The 23,861-nt window shown below is 38.4% G+C and overlaps 2 protein-coding genes across 2 annotated transcripts; both read left to right on the top strand.

Annotated features, from left to right (window-relative positions):
* The first annotated feature begins 5,731 nt into the window (after nucleotides 1-5,731).
* LOC110942648 (chitinase 2) lies at nucleotides 5,732-6,688 on the top strand. The gene has a single exon (XM_022184423.2). It carries the CDS (start codon nucleotides 5,771-5,773, stop codon nucleotides 6,629-6,631), a length of 861 nt encoding a protein of 286 aa, XP_022040115.2. The 5' UTR covers nucleotides 5,732-5,770; the 3' UTR covers nucleotides 6,632-6,688.
* Nucleotides 6,689-15,025: 8,337 nt separating this feature from the next.
* Nucleotides 15,026-15,940, top strand: LOC110923273 (chitinase 2). The gene has a single exon (XM_022167437.1). It carries the CDS (start codon nucleotides 15,026-15,028, stop codon nucleotides 15,938-15,940), a length of 915 nt encoding a protein of 304 aa, XP_022023129.1.
* The last annotated feature ends 7,921 nt before the right edge of the window (nucleotides 15,941-23,861 follow it).

The raw sequence follows: 23,861 nt of genomic DNA, 5'->3' as shown, positions 1-23,861 counted from the left end.
TTTGAATGTGGTACACTTGGACACATAATTCGAAATTGTCCATATCTTCATAAGTTGAAAGCAAAGATTGATGATCCCCGTGAACCAAATCATGCCGCCCAAGAGAATAGAAAAGGCAAACAGGGCGAAAATCGGAAGATAAACCTTGTGAAATCAAGAGGGACTGATAAAATTGATACTTTCAAAAACAAATCCAAAAAGGATTCTGTTAAACAAAGTAAAATTTTGAAAAGAAACAGTCAAAACAACTATACACAACAAACAAACGGTTGTGATGTAGGACCAAGTACCTCTAGATCACGAAGTTCGTCATCCAGCTATTACAGTTATGATGCTCCGAGGTTTGTTGAGCGGAGATCATGCTTTGAATGCTGTGAGTATGGGCACATCATTAAGAATTGTCCATATCTCATCAAGAGAAAGACAAAAATTGATGCCCCCCATGGTAACAATTACCATAAAAGATCTGTTTCACAAGAACAGGACCCTCGTCTTGTTAAACAACGAGCAAAGAAACAGAAAAGGAAACAAAGAAAAGAAGTTGAAAAGTTTTTAAAACCGGAGATTATTCAAATAAAATCTGTTAAATCGGATGTTAAACATGAAAAACAGAAAGAGATTTGGATACCAAAACCGGTAACTGTTTCAGGGGGAGCTACATCAATTCCGAATCATCGGGAAATGGATGTTACAATTCTCGATGATGACGGACGACCCAAGTCTGTGAAGGCTTGGGTCCCACTCTCCAACTAATCTCTAAGTGAGTGTGCAGGAAGTTCCAGGAGGAACTATTGATAGTCTTAGGATTGTTGATAGTGGAATGTCCTTGCACAAGATAGGCGACAGAAGAAATTGTTGCCTTTGATGGAGAGAGAGGAAAGAAAAAGAAAATGTGGCTGAATGAAGTTGCAAAATTCGACCAAATGAAGAACGTGCCGAAAATTTGGTCATTCTGGTTTTGATCGGGTCCTCAGGAACGAATGAAGTGAAATGTGTGCCGATGCCTTTGCATGGATTGAACATCCGCACACCATTTCTGAGAGAGAAAGTCAAAGACCTTCGCTGGTACAATGTGGAAGACCAGCCGGAACCGGAGGTTTATGATCTTATTGCTGTCAAGAGACTTTTCAATAGTTGCAAATTCGACTTTGAAGTCCACACCGGGTGGATATCCAGTTGGGAGAGTGCTTAGATTCCTTGCAATGCACGGAACAGTTGCAGGATACGCCTTTAAATTCTTAATCTCTCCCATACTTGTCGATTTTTAAGCTACTTTGTGAATTATTATTATCTCGAACAGCACTCTTTGACCTGACACGTTGATCTCGGTTATCACCTCACACGTGATTGTTTCAATATGAAACTCATCAATGTTGTCATGGTCCGCACCGCTTACCGACATGCCAACTCACTTTTCCAAAATTTGTTAAATCTTTTCTGATAAAACTTATTATTGGTAAACGGCATTAAGGTCAAGCAAGAGTAAAACCAACATCGGAAAATCATTTTTGTAAATATCTTTGTGTGTTTTTAAATTTCTCTTAGTTTATTGATTTTAGGGGGAGTAAATCCAAAATCTGAAAATCCAAAAACATCGAAAAATTTCAAAAACACAAAAACAATAGAAAATCAAAAATGAGTTTCCTGGCGAGCAAAAGAGAAAATGATAGTACATCAGTGGTCTATCCAAACCTCTTTAAACCTTAAATGCAAAACGATAAGAAGCTCTATATAAGATGTATCGGTACGCTCACAATCATTTTAAAGTGTGCAGGGTGATATAAATCCTAATCGACTGAAGACCAGGTGGGAACCATTCATTGGCATATGGTCTTAGTACCGAAATTTCGTTTGATAGATTGCCGAGGTTCTGAGATATTCGGTCTTTATGCTGCTTATCATCTGGGTATCATGGTTGTATCTTTTACCGAAAAATAACGGGGACGCAAGTCTAGATCTTCCATGATACTATACATACGTGTACATTTTACATACTGCATTCGACCTCAATAAGTGATAAACAATCACATGTCCAAATCAAATAAGTGATAATATATCACATCTATCCGGGTGTCAAGTTCGTCTCTCTGCTGTACGGAAGTACTGACCTGTTCACGGACTTGCACCTGTGCCCTCATGCATACGAAAATCAAGTTCCTCATAAATAAGTGATTATATCACATAGGGCTTGTTTTCAAATCAAAATAAGTGAGTATCTCACATTTTACGGTCAAACAGATGATAATCGGTATACTCACCGGTAAGATGAACTCTCGTGCATACCTTGATACGGGAATGTGTCGTGATGTGGATGAACACCGGTCGGTAAGTATAAATCATACCTTAACGTATCCCCTCGCCATGATTACATCTGATAAGTTGAGCTTAAGTGGACAACAATACCGATAATTGTTATAGGATGCTTATCTTAATTTTAACTAACTGAACAACAAGAGTGTTTTGGCATGACCGTACACTGATATGATTCTCTTACCCTCGAAACTCGCAAAAAGAATGTTTGTATATATTTATTTATTTACTGCTTAACTTTTATTGTGTTTCTTTTAAACAGTTTCGTCGTTTGGTGCATATCAGCACGACATTAGCGGTGATGTCGTTTGATAACACTCAAAGGATTTTAAATTGTTGTCTTTTACTTTCAAAAATACCAAAAAGATTTTAGGTGAGTTTTAATATAAACTTTATAAAAGCCAAAAAGATTTTCTTTCTACTTTATTTTCGATCGTACGATGTTGGAGCTCAAGTCTTCGTTGCCTGAAACCTGAACGAAAACCGAATTGACTAAATCTTCATAAACGGTCGAAATTTGCATGTTTTGAAAGTTAAAGTCTAAAATTGAAAAATTTATTAAACTTTCAAACTGTCGGACGGTGTTTGATTGTGACATGGTCATTCGTGTGTCATTTGCTTATACTATGTTCCAAGCAGTTGTTCTCATTACGCGTTTAGATTTCTTGCATGTGCAGATTCTAAAGGCTAGGAGAACATGGTCGATGACAAGCCTTGGAATGAAGACACGACGAGAAGGTGCTCAAAAGATGAAAATGATCGAGTAGCCGCTGTCCATAATCAACACCACAAGGATCTCACTTCATAAAGTTAAAGTATTTCACGAGCATAACTCAAGGGGGAGCTTATGTTAAGGGGGAGTTTGTCAACACACTTCCTACATGATACGGGTAGTTTGTTGATACACTCTCTGCCTTCAAGACGTGAAGACTTTGAAGATCCTCCGACATTGAAGACTTGAAAGGACATCAGAGTTTTGGGTAACTCGAAGACCAAAGACCGTCGAAGTTCAAGACGAGTCTGCAACTATAGAAGATAAAGACAAAGCTACAGCCAAGGGGGAGTTTGTTGGTGCACTTGTGTCTGTACTTTGTCTGTATTCGGTCACGATGTAAACGATGTCCTTGTCAGTCCTGTAAGTTGACAAAGTCAACCGTCCTCCTGGTTTGACTTAGTCAACAGTTGAAAGATGTTCTGTGTCGAAGGATAAGAGGTCGAAGGATAATGTGGATCCTTCGACCTCATCGAAAGATATGGTTCGAATCATAGACCTCGAAAGGTAATCTTTCGAGGTCCTTGATGATCTTTCGAATACTTGGTCTTCGATAGATGATCCTTCGGACCATCTATCAGATCCTTCGATCAGACATGCTAGGCTGGGTATATATATACCCATGCAGTGTTGAGTTTTAGACAGAGATGCACACAGACAGAACACACACATCCGAGAGATATTGTTGAGAGCATTCTGTCCAGAAAACACACACACACTTTGAGAGTTTACAAGTTAGGTTTGTAAACATTGTGCTTGTAACCGAAACCTTCATTTGCATTAATACAAGTTGTGTTAATCGGTGAACCCGTGTGTGCTTGTGTTCATACTTGTTTAATCCCGGTTTGCTTGCTAGCTTGGATTCCGCACTCGCTAGTGAGTTAGTATAACAAGGTTTGAGGTTCGTCATCCACCGGATAGGGACCTACACTATTATCGAGCTGGGAGGTCTCACTGGAAACAACCTCTCTATTTCCTACGGGATAGATGTAAGGTTATTTACATCTTGCCTTTCTTCGACCCTACTTTAACTTTGCTATTGATGAAACTGATACTATTTTTTAGGCAATTGCTATTTTATCCAAGGAAAAAAAAGTGAAAGGTGGAACATAATAGAATATTTGAATCAACACATATTCAAATTATATATTATATAATTATATAATTATATAAATATTGTTGACGAAGAATGATGAATAGTAGCTTTATTTTTATAATAATATATAGTTTTTTTGTTTTTCTTTTATTTTATATATTATAATAGTTTATTATTATATTTAATTTTAATAACACATTTTTATTTTTTTCCCTTTTTTAAACTATATATTTCGTATACGACTTTTTTAACAATTCTTTTTTTCCTTTTTTAGAACATATATTAATTTATCGATTAATGTTTTTTTAACAATTCTTTTTAATATTTTATGTTTATAACTTTTTTTTTTCTAAAAACTTAAGTATTTAGTTGTGCTTGATTCTTCCCCGATATTCTGTTATAAGTTTTGTTAAAAACGAAGCTGTACTTTAAATAAAGTATTTATTTGGTATCTGTTGACAAAGTACGATAAATAGTAACTTTATTTTTTTAACAATATATAGTTTTTTTTTCTTTTATTTAATATATTATAATAGTTTATTATTCTATTTACTTTTAATAACATATTTTTAATTTTTTCCCTTTTTTAAAACCATATATTTTCTATAGCATTTTTTTAATAATTCTTTTTTTAGAACATATATTAATTTATCAATAAATTTGATACTTCTTTAATAATTTACGTTTATTACTTTTTTCTAAATACTTAAGTACGTAGTTGTGCCTGATTTTTCCCCCGACATGACATTCTGTTATAAGTTTTGTTAAAAACGAAGTTGTACTCTAAATAAAGTATTTATTTGGTATCATAAAACAGTACGATAATAAACTAAACCGTTCTAATGGTATGGTTTTCTAAACAACGTGCTTTATTTTCAAATCACGTTTGTTTTACATTATCATTTGCTCGGTTTTGCCGCAACGCGCGACCTTAAAAAACTAGTTTACTTTAAAAAACCATGACTCGATTAACAAGAGAATTAATTTGATTTACACCACTGCAACATGCTAACATGTACTTTGGTAGTGGCGGATCCAATAATTTTTTTCACCGGGTTCCTTTTAGTAGATTCTTACGATTTTTTTCCAAATTATACAAGGTTTTCACTAATTTTTTCTATTTTTGCCAAACCGAGGGGGTTCCTAGGAACCCCCAAAATACCCCTGGATCCGCCCCTCTACTTTGGTCATCCATTATGTAAGTATTTAATCTGAAAAAGAAAAATCTTTTAAGGTTATGTGAGGAACTAGACTCTTAATAACAATCTTAAAAGATGTATGAATGCATTTTTAGAAGTGTTCACCAAAATGTTATAGTAATGACAAAAAAGAAGTAAATCAGAGACATCTTTCTTGTTTTTTTCTTGCAGAATTAACATCAACACAAAATTTTATTCTACAAGCAGAAGCACACATAGCACATAGGTCACCGTATTCAAAATTTTATTCTAAGCAATCTCCCCTATATAACTGCTGTTTTCCCACATTTGATCTTCATCAACACTCAAAGTTCCAACACAATCAACTTTTTGATCAAAATGGGCTTCTCTAAATTTCACATTGTTCTTTTCACTCTACTAGCACTTGTAGCCATGGCATCAACACAAGCTGCTTCATCAAAATCAGACCTTTTTCGGGAATATATCGGAGCAGAGTTCAACAATGTCAAATTTTCAGATGTACCCATCAACCCGAATGTCGAATTCCACTACATACTCGCTTTTGCAATAGACTACACCACTTCCTCTTCTTCGTCCCCGACCAATGGAAAGTTCAACGTGTTTTGGGACACCGATAATCTCAGCCCTTCTCAAGTCTCTTCTATCAAGAACCAACATTCTAATGTCAAAGTAGCTTTAAGCTTGGGAGGTGACAGTGTGAATGGCGGAAGCTGTTACTTTAGCCCTTCTTCGGTGGATTCATGGGTTTCTAACGCGGTTTCTTCACTCACCAACATCATCCAAGAGTATCACTTAGATGGGATTGATATCGACTACGAGCATTTTCATGCAGATCCTGAAACATTTGCTGAGTGCATTGGGAAGCTTATAACCACCCTCAAGAACAACGGAGTCATCTCATTTGCTTCTATAGCTCCATATGATGATGATGACGTTCAAAGCCATTATTTGGCTCTTTGGAAAAGTTATGGGAACATCATAGACTATGTCAACTTCCAGTTTTATGCATACGATCAGGGGACCACTGTTTCTCAGTTTATGAACTATTTTCAGACACAAAGCTCGAATTATGGAGGTGGTAGTATCTTGGCTAGCTTCATCAGTGATGGAAGTGGAGGGTTAGCACCACAGAACGGGTTTTTTACTGCGTGTAGCAGGCTTAGAAACCAAGGGAAGCTTGGCGGGATCTTTGTATGGTCTGCAGATGATTCAAAGGCTTTAGGTTTCCGCTACGAGAAGCAATCACAAGCTTTGCTGGCTGCTCATCCTTAGTATTGATATTTTGTTTTGTTTTGTACTTGTGTTTCTTTGTGGTGTCATTATGGTGCCAAAGATTGTGTCTGTACAGTGTACAATATGTGAAAATGATTGTTATATACTAGTGATCGAAGTGCTTATAAATCTTCTTTGTGATCAGAAGTTTAAGTAACGTTTAATTTATTATAAATAGTCATTAAGACAAACAGAAGTCAGGATCATATGCCAAAAAATAGGATTTCAAAGGTCCTTTTTATCTGTTTCTCTATACTCTTGCTGCCTAGTTTAAGTCCAGGTAGAGGGTTTTTTTTTTAATTTTATTTTTTATTTTTATTATTGTTTCTCTATACTCTTGCTGCCTAGTTTAAGTCCAGGTAGAGGGTTTTTTTTTTTATTATTATTATTTTTATGTATGTGATAGAGTTATATCCACATTGTTTTCATAAGTTCTTTTTACCTCGAGCCTTTGAGCTGCGGCCATTGTCTCCTCTAGTTGTCTCTGTTGGGTTAATCGGGTTAGTTTACGGGTCACGGGTTCAGCTCGTGTAACACGTTGCGGGTCAAGTACGGTTTAACGGGTACAGGTCGATAGATAGTGGCATGTTGTGCATGAGTGAATAAAGAAGTAGTCCAAGTTGACCGGGTTTTAATGAAGAATTAGTAGGTTGGAGTAGTGGCTAGAGTAAATGGTTTTTACCCACATGTTTTAATAAGAGTCAGAAGCTTTTAGACTTGTTAGTTGTTTGACTCCACATTTTATGGTGGACTTTTATATCCGTTGGTTCTTGCGTGTATGTTGGCTATTTATAGCTTGTTTTGTTATTGAATAAAGTAAGCAAATCCTCTGCACATTTTCTTCTTATTTATATACATACGAGTGTGTGTGATAGGGGCCTGTAACCAACATTTGGTATCAGAGCCTAGGGCTTGAGAAGCGGGTTTGAAGATCAGAGGAAGCCTCCGCCGCCGGCGGGTGTGTCGGTCGGTCGGTGGAGGGCAGGCGTAAAAGAATGTGTTGTTTCAGGGTTGTTTAACAGCGGAAGACGAAGATGTTATGGTGTTCAGGTTAGCCGTTGTTGCGGGTAAGAACCGGTTGAGATGACGGGGGTGACCGTGATGAACATCGGTGTTCGTGGCTGTTAGCGATGTTTAAAGGAAGAAGATACTAGGCTGTTCGGTTGTTAGTTACGGGTTTGCGCGATTGGTATATAACCGGTGATAACAGTAGATGGTGAGAACGGGTACCTTGATCGGTTGTTCGTGATAAGAGGAGACCGACGTTTGTGCGTGAAAAACGGGCGTAAGGGATCCGTCAAAGCAGGTGGCTTTGGATGCAGTTCGTTTGGCAAGGTGAAAGAAAACGTAAGAAGCGGGTGGCTTGTTTTCTTTGTCGGTGGAGAGCCTCTTGAATAAGGGTGATCGGTAAAAGGTCAAGAAAAAAAAACAGGGTGTAACATTATGGCGTTGGAGTTCAATCAGGTGGGTTTGGATATGGCTGGGGAGAGGTCGTTGATCCATGATAAGTCGTGATGTTAGTGAACGGTTCCAACGGGATGCCATGTGACATGTTACAAGTGTGGTGAAGTTGATTTGGGTTGAACCGAGAAGACTTGGACGTGATCAGTGGAGGTCGAGGTGAAGATCGCGTGTCCGGAAAAAAGTCAAGATAGTTCGAGGTGAAAGCGATCCAGTGTTACTGTGTGTGAATGGCGTAAACAAACCACGATTAAGGGGGTGATTGTTGGGTTAATCGGGTTAGTTTACGGGTCACGGGTCAGCTCGTGTAACACGTTGCGGGTCAAGTACGGTTTAATGGGTACATGTCGATGGATAGTGGCATGTTGTGCATGAGTGAATAAAGAAATAGTCCAAGTTGACCGGGTTTTAATGAAGAATTAGTAGGTTGGAGTAGTGGCGAGAGTAAATGGTTTTTACCCACATGTTTTAATAAGAGTCAGTAGCTTTTAGACTTGTTAGTTGTTTGACTCCACATTTTTTATGGTGGACTTTTATATCTGTTGGTTCTTGGGTGTATGTCGGCTATTTATAGCTTGTTTTGTAATTGAATAAAGTAAGCAAATCCTCTGCACATTTTCTTCTTATTTATATACATACGAGTGTGTGTGTGATAGGGGCCTGTAACCAACAGTCTCATTGTCCTCTTGCTTTGAGAGTTCGAGGACATTTTTTTACACACGCCACCCCACAGCCGTGCATATACTTTTGCTCGTATATAAGACTTTTTTCCGTGAATACATATACAAATGTATGTGATACATGTCCACGACTCGCATACTAGCTTTTCTTCGCGTTCATCTAAAAAACGTAATTCGGTGGTGTAGGTCCAGGTTTCGGGACCGAAACCGTGATTTTATGTTTATGTTCAAAGATGGAAGAGATAAGAGAGATGATAACAAACAAACTTTGTATTAATCCGGTAGTAAACATTACAAGTCGGCCCGGTTACATGACAACCGAACTAATACCAAAGAAGTATACATCCAGGGAGAAATCAAGTGGTGATTTCTCCCGGTGAGGACTCAAACCTCCATTCACTCTCTAGCACACACTTGTGCTCTCACTCTTGTGTTTTACAAGACAAGGTGTTGGTACTTATACCCAAACACAGGCTGCAGGTCGAAGGATCAGACTGACTGGTCGAAACATCATCCTTCGATCAGACAGTCTTCGAAAGATACACACATGCCTCGAAGGATACCATATCCTTCGAGGTCCATCTTCAACTTTCGATGGGTATCTTTCGAGCTCATCGAAGGATATCAACAATCCTTCGATGCCTTATCCTTCGACACCAACATTAACAACCATAACTTGTCTTGCAACAACACACGGTCAACCGAATAACCCTCTCGTTTGACCACTTCAAACGAGCGAGTCTATACATGTTCGATAGACCGTTTCACTAACTATTACAAATTCAGCGTAAAATAATAACTAATCTATTCGACAAGCATCGGACACAAAATCTGCATCAACAAATTCCCCCTTGTCCGTTGCTGTCGAATGCTGAAAATGCAACTGCAATCATTGATCTTTAGTCAAGTAATCATCTTCTCTGTGTTGACGAATTCCCCCTTGACCGATGATCCAGGTAGGTAGTATCTTGATGCTCATTGTATAAGATTTCCCCCTCAGAGTGCGCGCATCCGAGTTGAGTGTTGTGCAATTTCCTCAAAGGACTCAATTGACCGATCTTCCGCTGATCTTCCAATACTCCAACCGGCATTTGATAAGGGTTCCATTCTTTTACAACTGCATCAAGTCTTGATCTTCAAGTGTCTGTGCAAAACATTCCACGCTGAATCGTTTGAATCACCTGAAAATCACAACCTCTACCACCCGTGATTGCGTTTAGAAATTTACCGAAGAAATTCAACATTTGAAAATTTTTATCCCCCCATTTCTTTGGTAAAATCTCTAAACCTTAACAGATTCTTTCCACTTCAAAGAAACTGTCGTCAAATGTTCACCAATTCCCTCCACTGAGCGGAACTGTCATCAATCTTCATTGACTGTTCTCGGTTCCGAAAATTCACGAACATGACTTTCTTCTTTGCATAATCTAGTTGAATAAGAACGTCCCCTGGTACCCCGTAGGATCTGACTTGTATTCCCCCAAAGACCAAAGTCTTTGTGAACTCGTTAGGACCGGTATAGACGTTCCAGGTTCATACGTACGTCTTCAAATGCGAGAATATGACAATAAACAAAATCCTTTCGAACATTTCCGAATAACCGGTAACAATCATAAATTTTGATGCGCGGAAGCGAACATATCGTGTTGTTTTTGGCCCATTATAGTCGCGTTACCATTTTTGACATCGCATCGGTAACCGTGACTACCCCACAATTTTTCAAACATCAAGTTTTCATCATCTCTTGTTTTCATCATGCTGCATCACCCCGCACGCTCCCAAATTCATACGAATTTTGACGTTGACATTTAGAAGCGCGGTTCAAATCATCTTCGCGAACACCCGACTCCACTCTGCATCAAAAACCTTTGTTCCAATGGATTTTTTTTTTTTTTTTTTTTTTTTTTTTTATCTTTGCCCAAAATTCACACCAAAAGGGGCCCAATAGAGAAATCTAGCAAAATATAACTTTAGGCGCTAGATTTTCACTTTGATACACCTTGTGTGGACGCGACTCGGCTCGGTTCGTCTCGGTTTTGACACGGTTAGGTCCGGCTCAAGCCCGACGTCACGACATTCCTCCGTCGTGCGTCCCAGAGTTCGACACGCGAAGCACGGAGTGCCACAAACCCATTCCCGTTTACACCTCACCATGACATCATCATGATGATGTCATGATGATGTAATAACATTGACTAAATGGAAGTTGTAAACAAAACAAGTAATCTGGGCCGTAATTCTTTCAACTTGGGCCGTAACTTGTTTATGGACTTTGACTATTAATTGGGCATTATATAAAATTGATCCTTCGAAATTGGAAAAGATGATCCTTGGGCGGTGCCTTGGGAGGTGATCCTTGGGCGGTGATCAACAGCCAACAAACACTTATTAGTGGCCTATTTGGACGGTGCCACTATCAACAAAAATGACAGTCAATTGTCTTGGGCGGTGGCCTGATTGATGATAATTGGTCACTTGAGGAGGTGACTTGGGCCGAGACTACCAACAGCAAACAACAAGTGTCTTGGGCGGTGCACTTTAATTAATAAAGTATCCTTCGAAGTTGTTGGGGGTTTCGAGCACAGATCTTTCGGTCTCGAAAGATGATTCATATTTCGAAAGATGCTTCACCGATCAGTTTCTGTCTTTCGAACAGATTTGATCTTTCGAAGGTTGTGAAGTTGACTTTTCTGGCACATGTCAGATCTGGATCTGACAAACATCAGCTGCTGTCATATCAGAACTGATTTTTCAAAAGGAACTTGACCCTTCGAAACAAAGAATGATCCTTCGAATCAATGAAGGATAACCCTTCGACTAAGGAACTTATCTTTCGAAAAAGCAACCTGATCTTTCAAAGTTCTTCACATCCTTCAAACTATGAAGATGTGAAGAACATCATGAACACAGGGACCTGGGAAAATTTGCAGATGCGATGAAACACTTTGTACACAATTTTTGATGAAGAAAACTTGAACTTTTAGGAGAAAAACATAAAACCCAACACTCGTTTTATCACAGATCTGAATATTCGGGTTCAGATCTGAGTTTTTCTCATTTTCACCATTTTTTACATCTTGAACAAAAACCCACAAAAATCACAGATCTAGAGCACATGTGACTTAGTAAACGGTTAGTTTTACTAAATCGGGCACCATGGCTCTGATACCAATTGTAGGTCCAGGTTTCGGGACCGAAACCGTGATTTTATGTTTATGTTCAAAGATGGAAGAGATAAGAGAGATGATAACAAACAAACTTTGTATTAATCCGGTAGTAAACATTACAAGTCGGCCCGGTTACATGACAACCGAACTAATACCAAAGAAGTATACATCCAGGGAGAAATCAAGTGGTGATTTCTCCCGGTGAGGACTCAAACCTCCATTCACTCTCTAGCACACACTTGTGCTCTCACTCTTGTGTTTTACAAGACAAGGTGTTGGTACTTATACCCAAACACAGGCTGCAGGTCGAAGGATCAGACTGACTGGTCGAAACATCATCCTTCGATCAGACAGTCTTCGAAAGATACACACATGCCTCGAAGGATACCATATCCTTCGAGGTCCATCTTCAACTTTCGATGGGTATCTTTCGAGCTCATCGAAGGATATCAACAATCCTTCGATGCCTTATCCTTCGACACCAACATTAACAACCATAACTTGTCTTGCAACAACACACGGTCAACCGAATAACCCTCTCGTTTGACCACTTCAAACGAGCGAGTCTATACATGTTCGATAGACCGTTTCACTAACTATTACAAATTCAGCGTAAAATAATAACTAATCTATTCGACAAGCATCGGACACAAAATCTGCATCAACAGGTGGCAGACTACTAACAAAAAACATAAGTGAGTTGTTAGTTCATCAACTAGCATGATCAAGCAGTACAACTTGGATTGTGTTGATATTGACTATGAGCATTTCCACTCACATGATGAGGACAATGAAACGACTTATTATTATTCCAAAGTTCCGGAAATGCACATTGTATTTCTTTAATCATTCGAATTCTAATTCTGTCAAAAAAAAAAAAAAAAAAAGAAAAAAATATCCTGAACATAAAAAATGCTTTTGTACCCCCTCATTAAAAAAAGATGACTTTGTTAACAGTCATTACTTGGATTTATGAAAGAAATAAGGGCATATCATTGATTATGTGAACTTCCAGTTTTATGCACCTAATAAACTTGAAGTTAAAATCATCTACAAGCTTCAAGTTATGCATAAAGTCAACTTGTGGCAAGTCTTATAAGAAAAGGAAACTTAGGTAATTGGGTTTACCTCATAAAGATGGATTCTTTGATGCCTGCGGAAAACTGAAGGAAGGGACAAGGTAAGCTTGGATGCATATTTGTTTGGTGTGCAGATGAATCCAAAGCCTTTGGTTTTAGATGTTAACAAGAATCTCAGGCCATGTTGGCAGCATGATCAATATGTTGGGTTCGTAGGCTTTGGTAGCCGACCCTAATTAGGTTTTAGGCCCACTTAGTTAACTTGTTGACTAAGTACTTAACCCTAATCTTGTTATATAAATACCCATAATGTAATTGCAATCTTCGTAGCACCTAATAAAAGTGAAACCCTAGTTGCAACCCGTGGATGTAGGTCACCATGACTGAAGCACGAAAATTCTTGTGTTCTTTATTTTCTGCTAGTGCGTGGGTGTGTTTGTTTGTTTCGCTTCCCCTTGAGCCTATTGTGATCTGATACCTAACAATTGAGATTAGAGCTTTTGGTTCAGTTAAACAAACTGTTGGGTTTTCAAGACCGATATTCCGATTGATAAAATCTCTCTTGGTTAACTCTTGCTGAACTTGGAGAGTGGTATTGATTCTCGGTGTATCTCTGCATTCGGTGGAGTGTGCAAGCCGGTTGAGACAGATAATGGGTTAGTAGCGGTTTCAGTCATGGCTCACGGCTGGGTCTTGTAAAATTGTTGGTTTGGAGCTCGTGGGAGCTTCAATTGGTCTCTCAGGTACTTGATGAGAAGGATGGTTGCAACTAGGAGGATATTACTGAAATCGTAGGTTGTTGAATTGGAGGCTTGGAAGACTGTAGTTTTAGCCTTTTTTTTTAGTGTTGGAGGCTTGGAGGACTTGAATGTGAAGATTACTGAAGTTACTGGTGATAGGTTTGCTTGGATGCACTTTGTGGACTATGCACTGCTTCCGAGTGGGAGATTGTTGGGTTCGTAGGCTTTGGTAGCCGACCTTAATTAGGTTTTAGGCTCACTTAGGTAACTTGTTAACTAAGCAGTCAACCCTAATCTTGTTCCATAAATACCCATGATGAAATTTTAATCTTTGTAGCACCTAATAAAAGTGAAACCATAGTTGCTAATTGTGGACGTAGGTCACCTCGACCAAACCACGTAAATTCTCATGTTCTTTATTTTCTACTAGTGTGCGTGTGTTTGTTTCGCTTCCGCTTGAGCCTACTCTGATCCGATACCTAACACAATATTCTTATTATGCCCATTGTTTCTTCTTATTTTATACAAACAAGTAATAAGATAATAGCAGCTGAATCAATACAACTGGTTTTCAGTTTTTTTTAAATAAAATTTAGCATATGATCAAACTCTAACATACCTCTTAGTGAATCATAGTTTCCATTATTAAAATTAATTTTTTTTTATATAAATAAAAACATATTGGTTTTAGAATCAACCTGAAATGAATTATGAACTTAATGTTTTTTTTTTTTCTATAATTTGTATTTTTGTATCTAATCTAGTAATCTAAATCAGAATCGATAATTCTAATTATTTTTCAAAAAATCCTACATCAAGAAACCTATTCGAATAACCACAAAATGGATTTTGATGAACACCCATACAGAGTATACATTGGTCATTCATTTTTTGTAGGTGTTTAATTTGAAAAATACAAAAAAGAATAAAAAAAAATCTTTAGGGTTATGTGAACAAGCTACAACCTTAACAACAATCTTTAAAAATAATGATTGCATTTTTAGACATGTTCACCAAAATAGTGAAAATACCCAAGAAATGACAAAAGAGAAGTAAAAAAGAGACATCTTTCTTGTTTTTTTTCTTTCTTGCAGATTTAACTTCAAAGTTCAAACTAATATTCAAATTAGAAGCAACAACACACTTACGACACCAAATTCAAACTATAGTTACCTTGCAAAACAATCTCTCCTATTTAACTGTTGTTTTCCAACATTTGACCATCATCAATACTCAAAGTTTCAACACAATTTACCCTTTGATCAAAATGGCTTTCTCTAAACTTCACATTGTTCTTTTCGCTCAACTAGCTCTTGTAGCCATGGCATCAACACAACCTTCTGCATCAAAATCAGACATTTTTCGCGAATATATCGGAGCAGAGTTCAACAATGTCAAATTTTCAGATGTACCCATCAACCCGAATGTCGAGTTCCACTACATACTTGCTTTTGCAATCGATTACACCACTTCATCTTCTTCGTCCCCGACCAATGGAAAGTTCAACGTGTTTTGGGACACCGATAATCTCAGCCCTTCTCAAGTCTCTTCTATCAAGAACCAACATTCTAATGTCAAAGTAGCTTTGAGCTTGGGAGGTGACAGTGTGAATGGAGGAAGCTGTTACTTTAGCCCTTCTTCGGTGGATTCATGGGTTTCTAACGCGGTTTCTTCACTCACCAACATCATCCAAGAGTATCATTTAGATGGGATTGATATCGACTACGAGCATTTTCATGCAGATCCTGAAACATTTGCTGAGTGCATCGGGAAACTTATAACCACCCTCAAGAACAATGGGGTCATATCGTTTGCGTCTATAGCTCCATATGATGATGATGACATTCAAAGCCATTATTTGGCTCTTTGGAAAAGTTACGGTCACATAATAGACTATGTCAACTTCCAGTTTTATGCATATGATAAGGGGACCACTGTTTCTCAGTTTATGAACTATTTTCAGACACAAAGTTCGAATTACGAAGGTGGTAGTATCTTGGCTAGCTTCATCAGTGATGGAAGTGGAGGGTTAGCACCACAGAACGGGTTTTTTACTGCATGTAGCAGGCTTAGAAACCATGGGAAGCTTGGTGGGATCTTTGTATGGTCTGCAGATGATTCAAAGGCTTTAGGTTTCCGCTACGAGAAGCAGTCACAAGCTTTGTTGGCTGCCCACCCTTAGTGTGTGTTTATATATATATGTATATATCATGTTTTGTACTTGTGTTTCTTTGTGGCTGTCAGTATGGTGCGAAAGATTGTATGTGTGTACAAATGATTCTTATAATCTTATCTACTAGTGAAGTTCTTACAAGTCTTGCTTGTGATTATAACTTTGAGTAAAGTTTATACATGATATATGGTCACAAAGACGCACAGAAGTCGGTATCATATGACAGAACATGGGCTTTTTTCTTAATTTTGTGCAATTGACACACATGTCAAACACAAGAATATTGACCATGCATGCTGCTAAATAAGTGAGAGTACATGAAAACCTTGAAGATCAATCTGTGATGAAAATAATATGGTTGTGGTGAACAGATGAAACAAATTAAGCTGCAAGCATAACTGTAGTCATTTAGAGAACCTTCAGGTAATTCAATAGGTAACAAATTAAAATTCTAACTTGTCATCCCTCTTCTACTCTTTCCATTTCATTCCTATGTATTCATGTTTTCATAATTATCCATCATCTTCATCGTTTTGAGCTGCAATAAAATGAGTTTAGAAGACTCGAATTCTGTGGTCTATTTTGTTTATCTCTTGAGCATTAGGCTAGCATGGATCAGCACAGCACACATTGACAGTTTTAAGGCTCATGTGCGGTCTTCTTCTCTAATATTTTTGGCACCAACTAGGCAACTACAAGATTCCAGTTATGGAGGAAGTCAGCTTCTAGCAAGTTTCATAAGCAAAGGTAGGATTAGAGGCATATTCGTTTCATGTGCCGATGATTCCAAAGCCTTCAGTTTTAGATATGAACAAGAATCGCAGGCCATATTTGCCTCATGACCAATATCCTTGTTCCCATTGTTTCTTTTCTTCTTCTACACAAATAAGTAATAAGGGTTCCATCATGTACCAAATGATCAACCTATATTAAATAAAATGTACCAAATGATCAACCTATAACAAATCTATCAAAATATTTGCAGGTTTTGACTCATAATTTACCTCGGTACACGTCTACTAAATTGTTTCAACTTTGGCTTCAAAAAAAAAAAAAAAAAAAAAAAAAAACTATGATCTAATCACCAGTGGAACTGAACAAACCATAATAAACACAACTTTTTATATTTTTTTTGAAAGGTCACAACTTTTTATATAAGAAAAGGAGTTAATTACATAGTTAGTCTATGTGGTTTGTACAAAATAACATACTTAGGTACTAATAGTTTAAAATCACCTTCTAGGGTATTAACTTTTCATTTTGTAACATTTGGAGTTATTAATTTCTAGGGTATTAACATAGTTAGTCCCTGTGGTTTGCACAAAATAACATACTTAAGTACTAATAGAATGTGATTTTAAACCTACAAATAACGTTAATACCTCCAAACGTTACAAAATGAAAAGTTAATACCCTAGAATGTGATTTTAAACTATTAGTACCTAAGTATGTTACTTTGTGCAAACCACAGGGACTAACTATGTAATAAACTCTAAGAAAAGAGAATCATGAAAACAACAAAAAATAAGGAAAGACAACGGCACTATTTGTGCTCTTGTGCAGACATCAATATGCCAAAATCTTAGTTTCTGTGACAATGTGGCATGGACAGCTGAGAACAACATTATTGTTTACTTAATCGATAGTGACAGCAGCGGCAAATTTATGCCACCTCAATTAATATTTATTTGATCACTTCTATGGTTTTTGATCAAACATGGGGTTCTCTAAACTTTGTATCGTTCTTTTCACTCTACAAACTCTTGTAGCTATGGCATTAACCCAACCTATTGATCAAAAAACCGCTATATTTCGAGAATATATTGGAGCAGAAAACAATACTGTCAAATTCGCAGATGTACCCATAAACCCACATGTGGAATTCCACTATATTGTTGGTGCACTTGTGTCTGTACTTTGTCTGTATTCGGTCTGTATATAAACGATGTCCAAAGTTGGTCTGTAAGTTGACCAAGTCAACTATCCTCCTAGTTAGACTTGGCCAATCTGTTTGTAATATGCTTGTCTGAATCGAAGGATAGCCTCGAAGGATACTGTTGATCCTTCGAGGTGATCGAAAGATATGCTTCGAACTATGGAACTCGAAAGATTACCTTTCGAGGTTCTTGCTGATCCTTCGATAGCTTTGTATTCGAAAGATGATCCTTCGGATCATCTATCGGATCCTTCGACCAGACCTGCTGTGTATGGGTATAAATACCCATGCAGTGTGTTGGTTTCAGCAGATGCACACAGACAGACAGAAAGAGAGTTGAGAGCATTCTGTCCGAAACACACACACACACACTTTGAGAGTTTGCAAACTGATTGTAAACATTGTGCTTGTAACCGGAACCTTCATACGTATTAATACAGTGGTGTTAATCGGTGAATCTTGTTTGTTGTTTCTCTACTTGCTTCATCTCGGTTTGCCTCCTAGCTTGGATTCCGCACTCGCTAGTAGGTTTGTATAACAAGGTTTAGGTTTGTTCTCGATCCTCCGAGAAAAGGGACCTACAAGTGGTATCAGAGCTTGGCTCTTTACCTTGTTTAAAACCGGGTTGTTCAAGTTCTTGGTGTGTTTGAACACTTGGTTTAGCACCCGTTTTTGGTGGTTTTCTTGCTTGTTTAAACTGAAAAACGGTTTCTAAACCTTCGGGAGTGTTCAAGGTTGGGTTGGGTAACTTGAAAACTTGTTTTTAAGAGACTTTGATTTTTCCGGCCTTTTTCCGTTCATAATTCCGGCGACTGGTTGTGGATAAGGTGTTGTCCATTTTGGGAAAACTTTTCAAAGTTTGGTGAAAAGTTGGGTCTGCACATACCTTCTGCCGAAAGTTGTGCACCAACCCATCACCTTTCTCACCTACCCGTCAACTTTGTGTCAGTGTGTCATAAAGTTCCGAAAGATATCCTTCGACTTCGAAAGATCATCTTTCGATCAGAGACAGCTCGAAAGATTAGCATCCTTCGAGTAATCTTTCGTAGTCTAAGAATTATCCTTCGTGTGTGGAATCTTTTCGAAAGATAGTAGTCCGAAAGATAAGGATTCATCTCGAAAGATAAGGATCCTTCATTGTGAATCTTTCGAGATCAGTATTCGAAAGATAAAGATCTTTCGAACTGTGAATCTTTCGTGATAATTGGTCGAAAGATAAGGATCTTTCATTGTGAATCTTTCGAAGACTTTGCTCGAAACTCAACAGTAATCTTTCGATCACTGTTGATCATTCGAACTAGTCTTGATCTTTCGAACAGGCTTTTATCTTTCAATTCTTGTCTGTTTAAACTTAACAGTTTGTGTTTGTGAAGGATCTCAAGTAATATTTGATCAAAATGAGCTGTACAAATCCATGGGATTGGAGTTTGGACTCACGAACCAATCAAGAGTTAGTGACTGCTGCAGATTGGGCAAAGAGTATGATTCCACAGCCATCAATCAGTCCAAGTCAATGGGCTTTGGTATCCAATCAAAGTCAAAGTCTTCAGAACCTTCTGATTAGTGAGAGTGAAACTGGCAGCAACAATCGTCCACCTAAGTTGAACCATATGAACGATTTTCCATCATGGAAAAACCGTTTTCACACATATGTTCAAGGGCAAAGCACTGATCTTTGGACGTGTTTCATCAATGCGTTCAATACTAATATTGAAACTGCTGCGTCAACTTCAGAGGGTTATGCCAACATGCTTGAAAATGACAAGAAGGCTTATGAATTGGAGAAAAAGGCCTTTGCCACACTTACTCAAGCTCTCAACAAAGACATCTACCATCAGTTCTCATATTGCAAGTCCACGAAAGCATTGTGGGATGCCTTAGTTGCTAGAGGAGAAGGCAATGCAGCTGCTCGAAAATCTCGGCATGATTTGTTGAAGAAAGAGTTTGAATCCTTTCAGTTTTTGGAAAACGAGACTCTGAATGATATGATCACACGTTTCTATCATTTGATTAGTGAGATGTGTGCTTATGGAGTTGTCTCTACTCAACAAGAAATGGTGAGTAGATTTGCTGACGCCTTACCTCCAAAGTGGAGTTCTTTCATTGAACTGTTGAAGCATACTGGAACTCTAGATTAAGTCAACATCTACGAGTTCATTCAAAAGCTGGAACATAAAAATGATGAAGAAATTAGGAAAGCAAGGCGTGCCCCAGCTCCTCAGAATACAGAAATGTATCTTCCAGGATTCGATGCTTTGGCAAGATCCGCTGCAGCTCAGCAACAGCAACCTAAGCTGCAGACTGCATTTGTGTCCAATACAAGTTCAAGTTCCTTTCCATTTCCTCAATCAACAGCTGCTCCACCACAATCTCAATTCGATCCGAGGTCCTACATTCCTGTTCCAACACAGCCACAACCACAACCTCAACAACAACAACAGCAAGCTCACTATACAAGCAATCCTCAACCTCAACCCCAAAGTCATTACACAATCCGAGTCGACAACTCAAATCTTTCACACCTTAGCATTGAAGTTGCTAAGGAACATATGGAAATTATCAACACCATGTTCAGTGCATACTGTGGTTTGGTAGCAGGTCAGCTTGGAAACATCAACATGACCAATGAAGATTATGATCAGATCGACAAGGAAGAAATGGAGTTGATGGATATTAAATGGGCTTTTGCTAGTGCGGTTAGAAGGGCAAAAGATTTCATGGCACGAACTGGAAGAACTTCGTTGGAAGGAAAGAAAAACACGAAGTATGGGTTTGATATTAATGCCGTCACGTGCTTTAACTGTGGCGAGAAAGGGCACTTTAAACGTGAGTGCACTCGACCAACAAAACACGGCAATCACAACCCTTTCAGAAACCAGACGAATGTGAATGCCCAACAAGAAAACCGTGAACGGAGGATGGTGGCAGTGAATAACAATCAGGGACAGCCTGGAACTACCAATCACAATCGGGCTTTGGCTGTTCAAGCTGATGAAGGATGTGACTGGTCAGTGCAGTTTGGTGAAGGTGATCAGGGAAGTGGAACTGCATTGTATGCTAAAGTCATCGAGCAGGTTCATAAAGAAGAATCTTCTGGGAGTGATGACAGTTCTGGTTATTCTGGAAGTTCGGATGAAGAAGGCTCTGTTTCTGGGGATAATCACTCAGAGCCTGATGAGGAGGAAGAAGGTGAAGATATTCAGGATCTTCTGAATGAAGCTGATGAGCTTAAATGTCAGAAATCAATTCTGATTAGGAAGGCTGCTGCTACATCAACGGAAATGGAAAAGCTATTTTCTGAAGATGGAGCTTTTTCTTTTCAATCTGCCTTTATGGCAAACGGCTCAGCCTCTACTAGTCAGGTAACTTCTGAACCACCTGCTCCTAGTATTTGTAAATCATGTGCAGAGATGAAGCTTGAATCAGAAAAGCTTCATAGTCATAACCAGAATTTGGTTGTTGAACTGTCGAAATGCAAAGAGGCAAACATGGCTTTAACCCGGAATGAAAAAGAATTTAAATCTGTAATAGAAACTTTAAAGAAAAATGTGTCCGAGGTTAACAAAGTAGTTTACCACAAACAAGTGAGTATAAATGAGTATATTAACATTGTGGAAGAAACTAAAAAGCAACTAGCCATTGCCCAATGCGAACATGATGCGATCAAACAAAAATTGGATAGTTATTCTAACTCCCAATTTGTGCTTGATCACATCATCGATGTTCAACAACTAAAGGGAAATCAGAAAGGCATAGGGTATAACAAATGTCCACCCCCTTTGATGAACAACTATACCAAGATGCCTGACGAGGAAGAAATGCCTCGGTATGAACCCAGTGTACCTCTTGATGTTGAGGAGTTTGCTACTGGCCTTGGGTTCAAACCGGGCAATTCTTCAAACACAGCCTCTAAGGAACAAGAAACTTCATCATCCATGAAGCAAAGTCCTCCAATTATCGAGGACTATGAGACATCGGATGATGAATCAGAAGTGGCTGTAAGTGATCAGGATAAATCACTTAGCAAGATGAAAGGAGTAGATATTCCACGAGAGAATCACATCCTTTGTGATCCTGATACTCCTGAGGTTCCATCTGTCAAGAAGCAAGTGATTGATCCTGTCAAGGTTGATAAGACAGGTGTGTCTACTGTTAAAAGCAGTAATGTGTTGTACACTTTGGTTGGAGATAATAAAATCTACTCAGATCATGTTTTTCCAATTAAAAATGTAAATAAATCCTTGATTGACAAAGTCTTTGAAGACAATACAAACAAATTTTTGGGAAAAACACTTCCGGGAATTGTGGTAACACAATGTGATCCAATTCCTAAGGCTGAGATTAGAAAACAGTTTGGTAATCAAAAATCTCCAACCACTCAACAACCGACTGCTTCTAAGGGTAAACAACAACAACGAGCTCCAAAGCCAAAGGCTAAGGTTGAATCAAAAGGAGCTCGTTACACAAAGAAAGGAAAAGATGTTAAATTTGTAGCATCAAGAGGTACAGATAAAATTGAGACTTTTGAAAACAAATCAAACACTGATTTTGTACAACAAGTCAAGATTTTAAAACGTAACAGTGATAACAATTACACCCAACACACAAACGGGTGTGATGAAAGAGCAAGTACCTCAGGTTCTACAGGTTCAACATCTGGTAGTCGATCAAGTTCTCCTAAGTCTGTTGAAAGGAGAACTTGTTTCAAATGTGGAGAAATTGGGCACATTATCAGAAACTGCCCAAATGCTCCAAAGAAGAAATTGGTTGAAAAAGCTCCACCTGAAACAGTTCACCCTCAACGTCGATCAGTTTCACCTAAACAGGATAAACGAACTGTGAAAGAACAAGAAACTAAACAACGACGTAAGAACATAAAAACTGTTGAAAAGGCTTTAAAAACTGAAGTTCAAACAGTTAAAAGGAAACCAAGTGTAACACAACCTGTAAAACCAGAAACTTCAAAAATTGTTTATAAAAATAAATCTGGCAGGCCAAATCAAACTTGGTTACCTAAGTCGGGTGACAATTCAGGGGGAGCAGTTGTTCTTGAAAATCATCAAGAGATCGAGCTCACTTTTCGTGATGCCAAGGGACGACCCAAGACCACTAAGGCTTGGGTCCCCATTCTCAACTGATGTGTTTAATTGACATGTGCAGGATGTTCTAGGAGGAACTATTAATAGTCATTGGATTGTTGATAGTGGAGCATCCAGGCACATGACTGGCGACTTACGGCTCCTATACGACGTGAGAAATATTAGAGGAGGGTATGTTGCTTTTGCGGGTGATAAAGGTGGGTACATCACTGGAGAAGGAAGTATCTCCAATGGTATCGTGTGCTTTGATAAGATCAATTATGTGAAGCAAATTGATCACAATCTTCTAAGTGTGTCGCAAATCTGCGATAAAAAGTTCTCAGTGATTTTTGATGACGCTGGCTGCTATGTGCTGAAACCTGGATTCAAAATTCCACAAGAATGGATTCTCTTATCGGCTCCGAGAGTTAATGATCTTTATATTCTCGACATGAGCCAGGCAATTACAACGTCTGCACAAGTCACTTGCTTTGTCTCAAAAGCCACAGAAAAGGAGTCTATATCTTGGCACAGAAGAATGGGACACATTCACTTGAGAAAGATGAACCATTTGGTGAAAAATAATCTTGTGAATGGTGTGCCTGTGAGAAGTTTTCATCTACAAGATATATGTGTCTCGTGCCAAAAGGGGAAGCAAACAAAGAAGTCTCACCCTTTGAAGAAAATCAACACTGTCAGCATGCCTCTCGAACGTCTTCATATGGACCTTTTTGGACCTATGAAGCACAAAACAACGTTCGGTGATGCCTATTGTTTAGTAGTTACTGATGACTACTCTAGATTTTCTTGGGTATCCTTTATGGCACACAAGAGTGAAACTCCTGGCATCCTCAAGGATCTTCTTACAATGTTGGAGAATCTCTATACGTTGAAAGTAAAAAGGATCCGAAGCGAC

Source organism: Helianthus annuus, chromosome 5, assembly GCF_002127325.2.
Source record: "Helianthus annuus cultivar XRQ/B chromosome 5, HanXRQr2.0-SUNRISE, whole genome shotgun sequence".
NCBI lineage: Eukaryota > Viridiplantae > Streptophyta > Magnoliopsida > Asterales > Asteraceae > Helianthus > Helianthus annuus.
This window is presented reverse-complemented; position numbering and strand designations above follow the sequence as displayed.

Bases quoted from the DNA above. Each gene is read 5' to 3' on its own strand.
- LOC110942648 (XM_022184423.2), top strand. From the start codon at position 5,771: ATGGCATCAACACAAGCTGCTTCATCAAAATCAGACCTTTTTCGGGAA.
- LOC110923273 (XM_022167437.1), top strand. From the start codon at position 15,026: ATGGCTTTCTCTAAACTTCACATTGTTCTTTTCGCTCAACTAGCTCTT.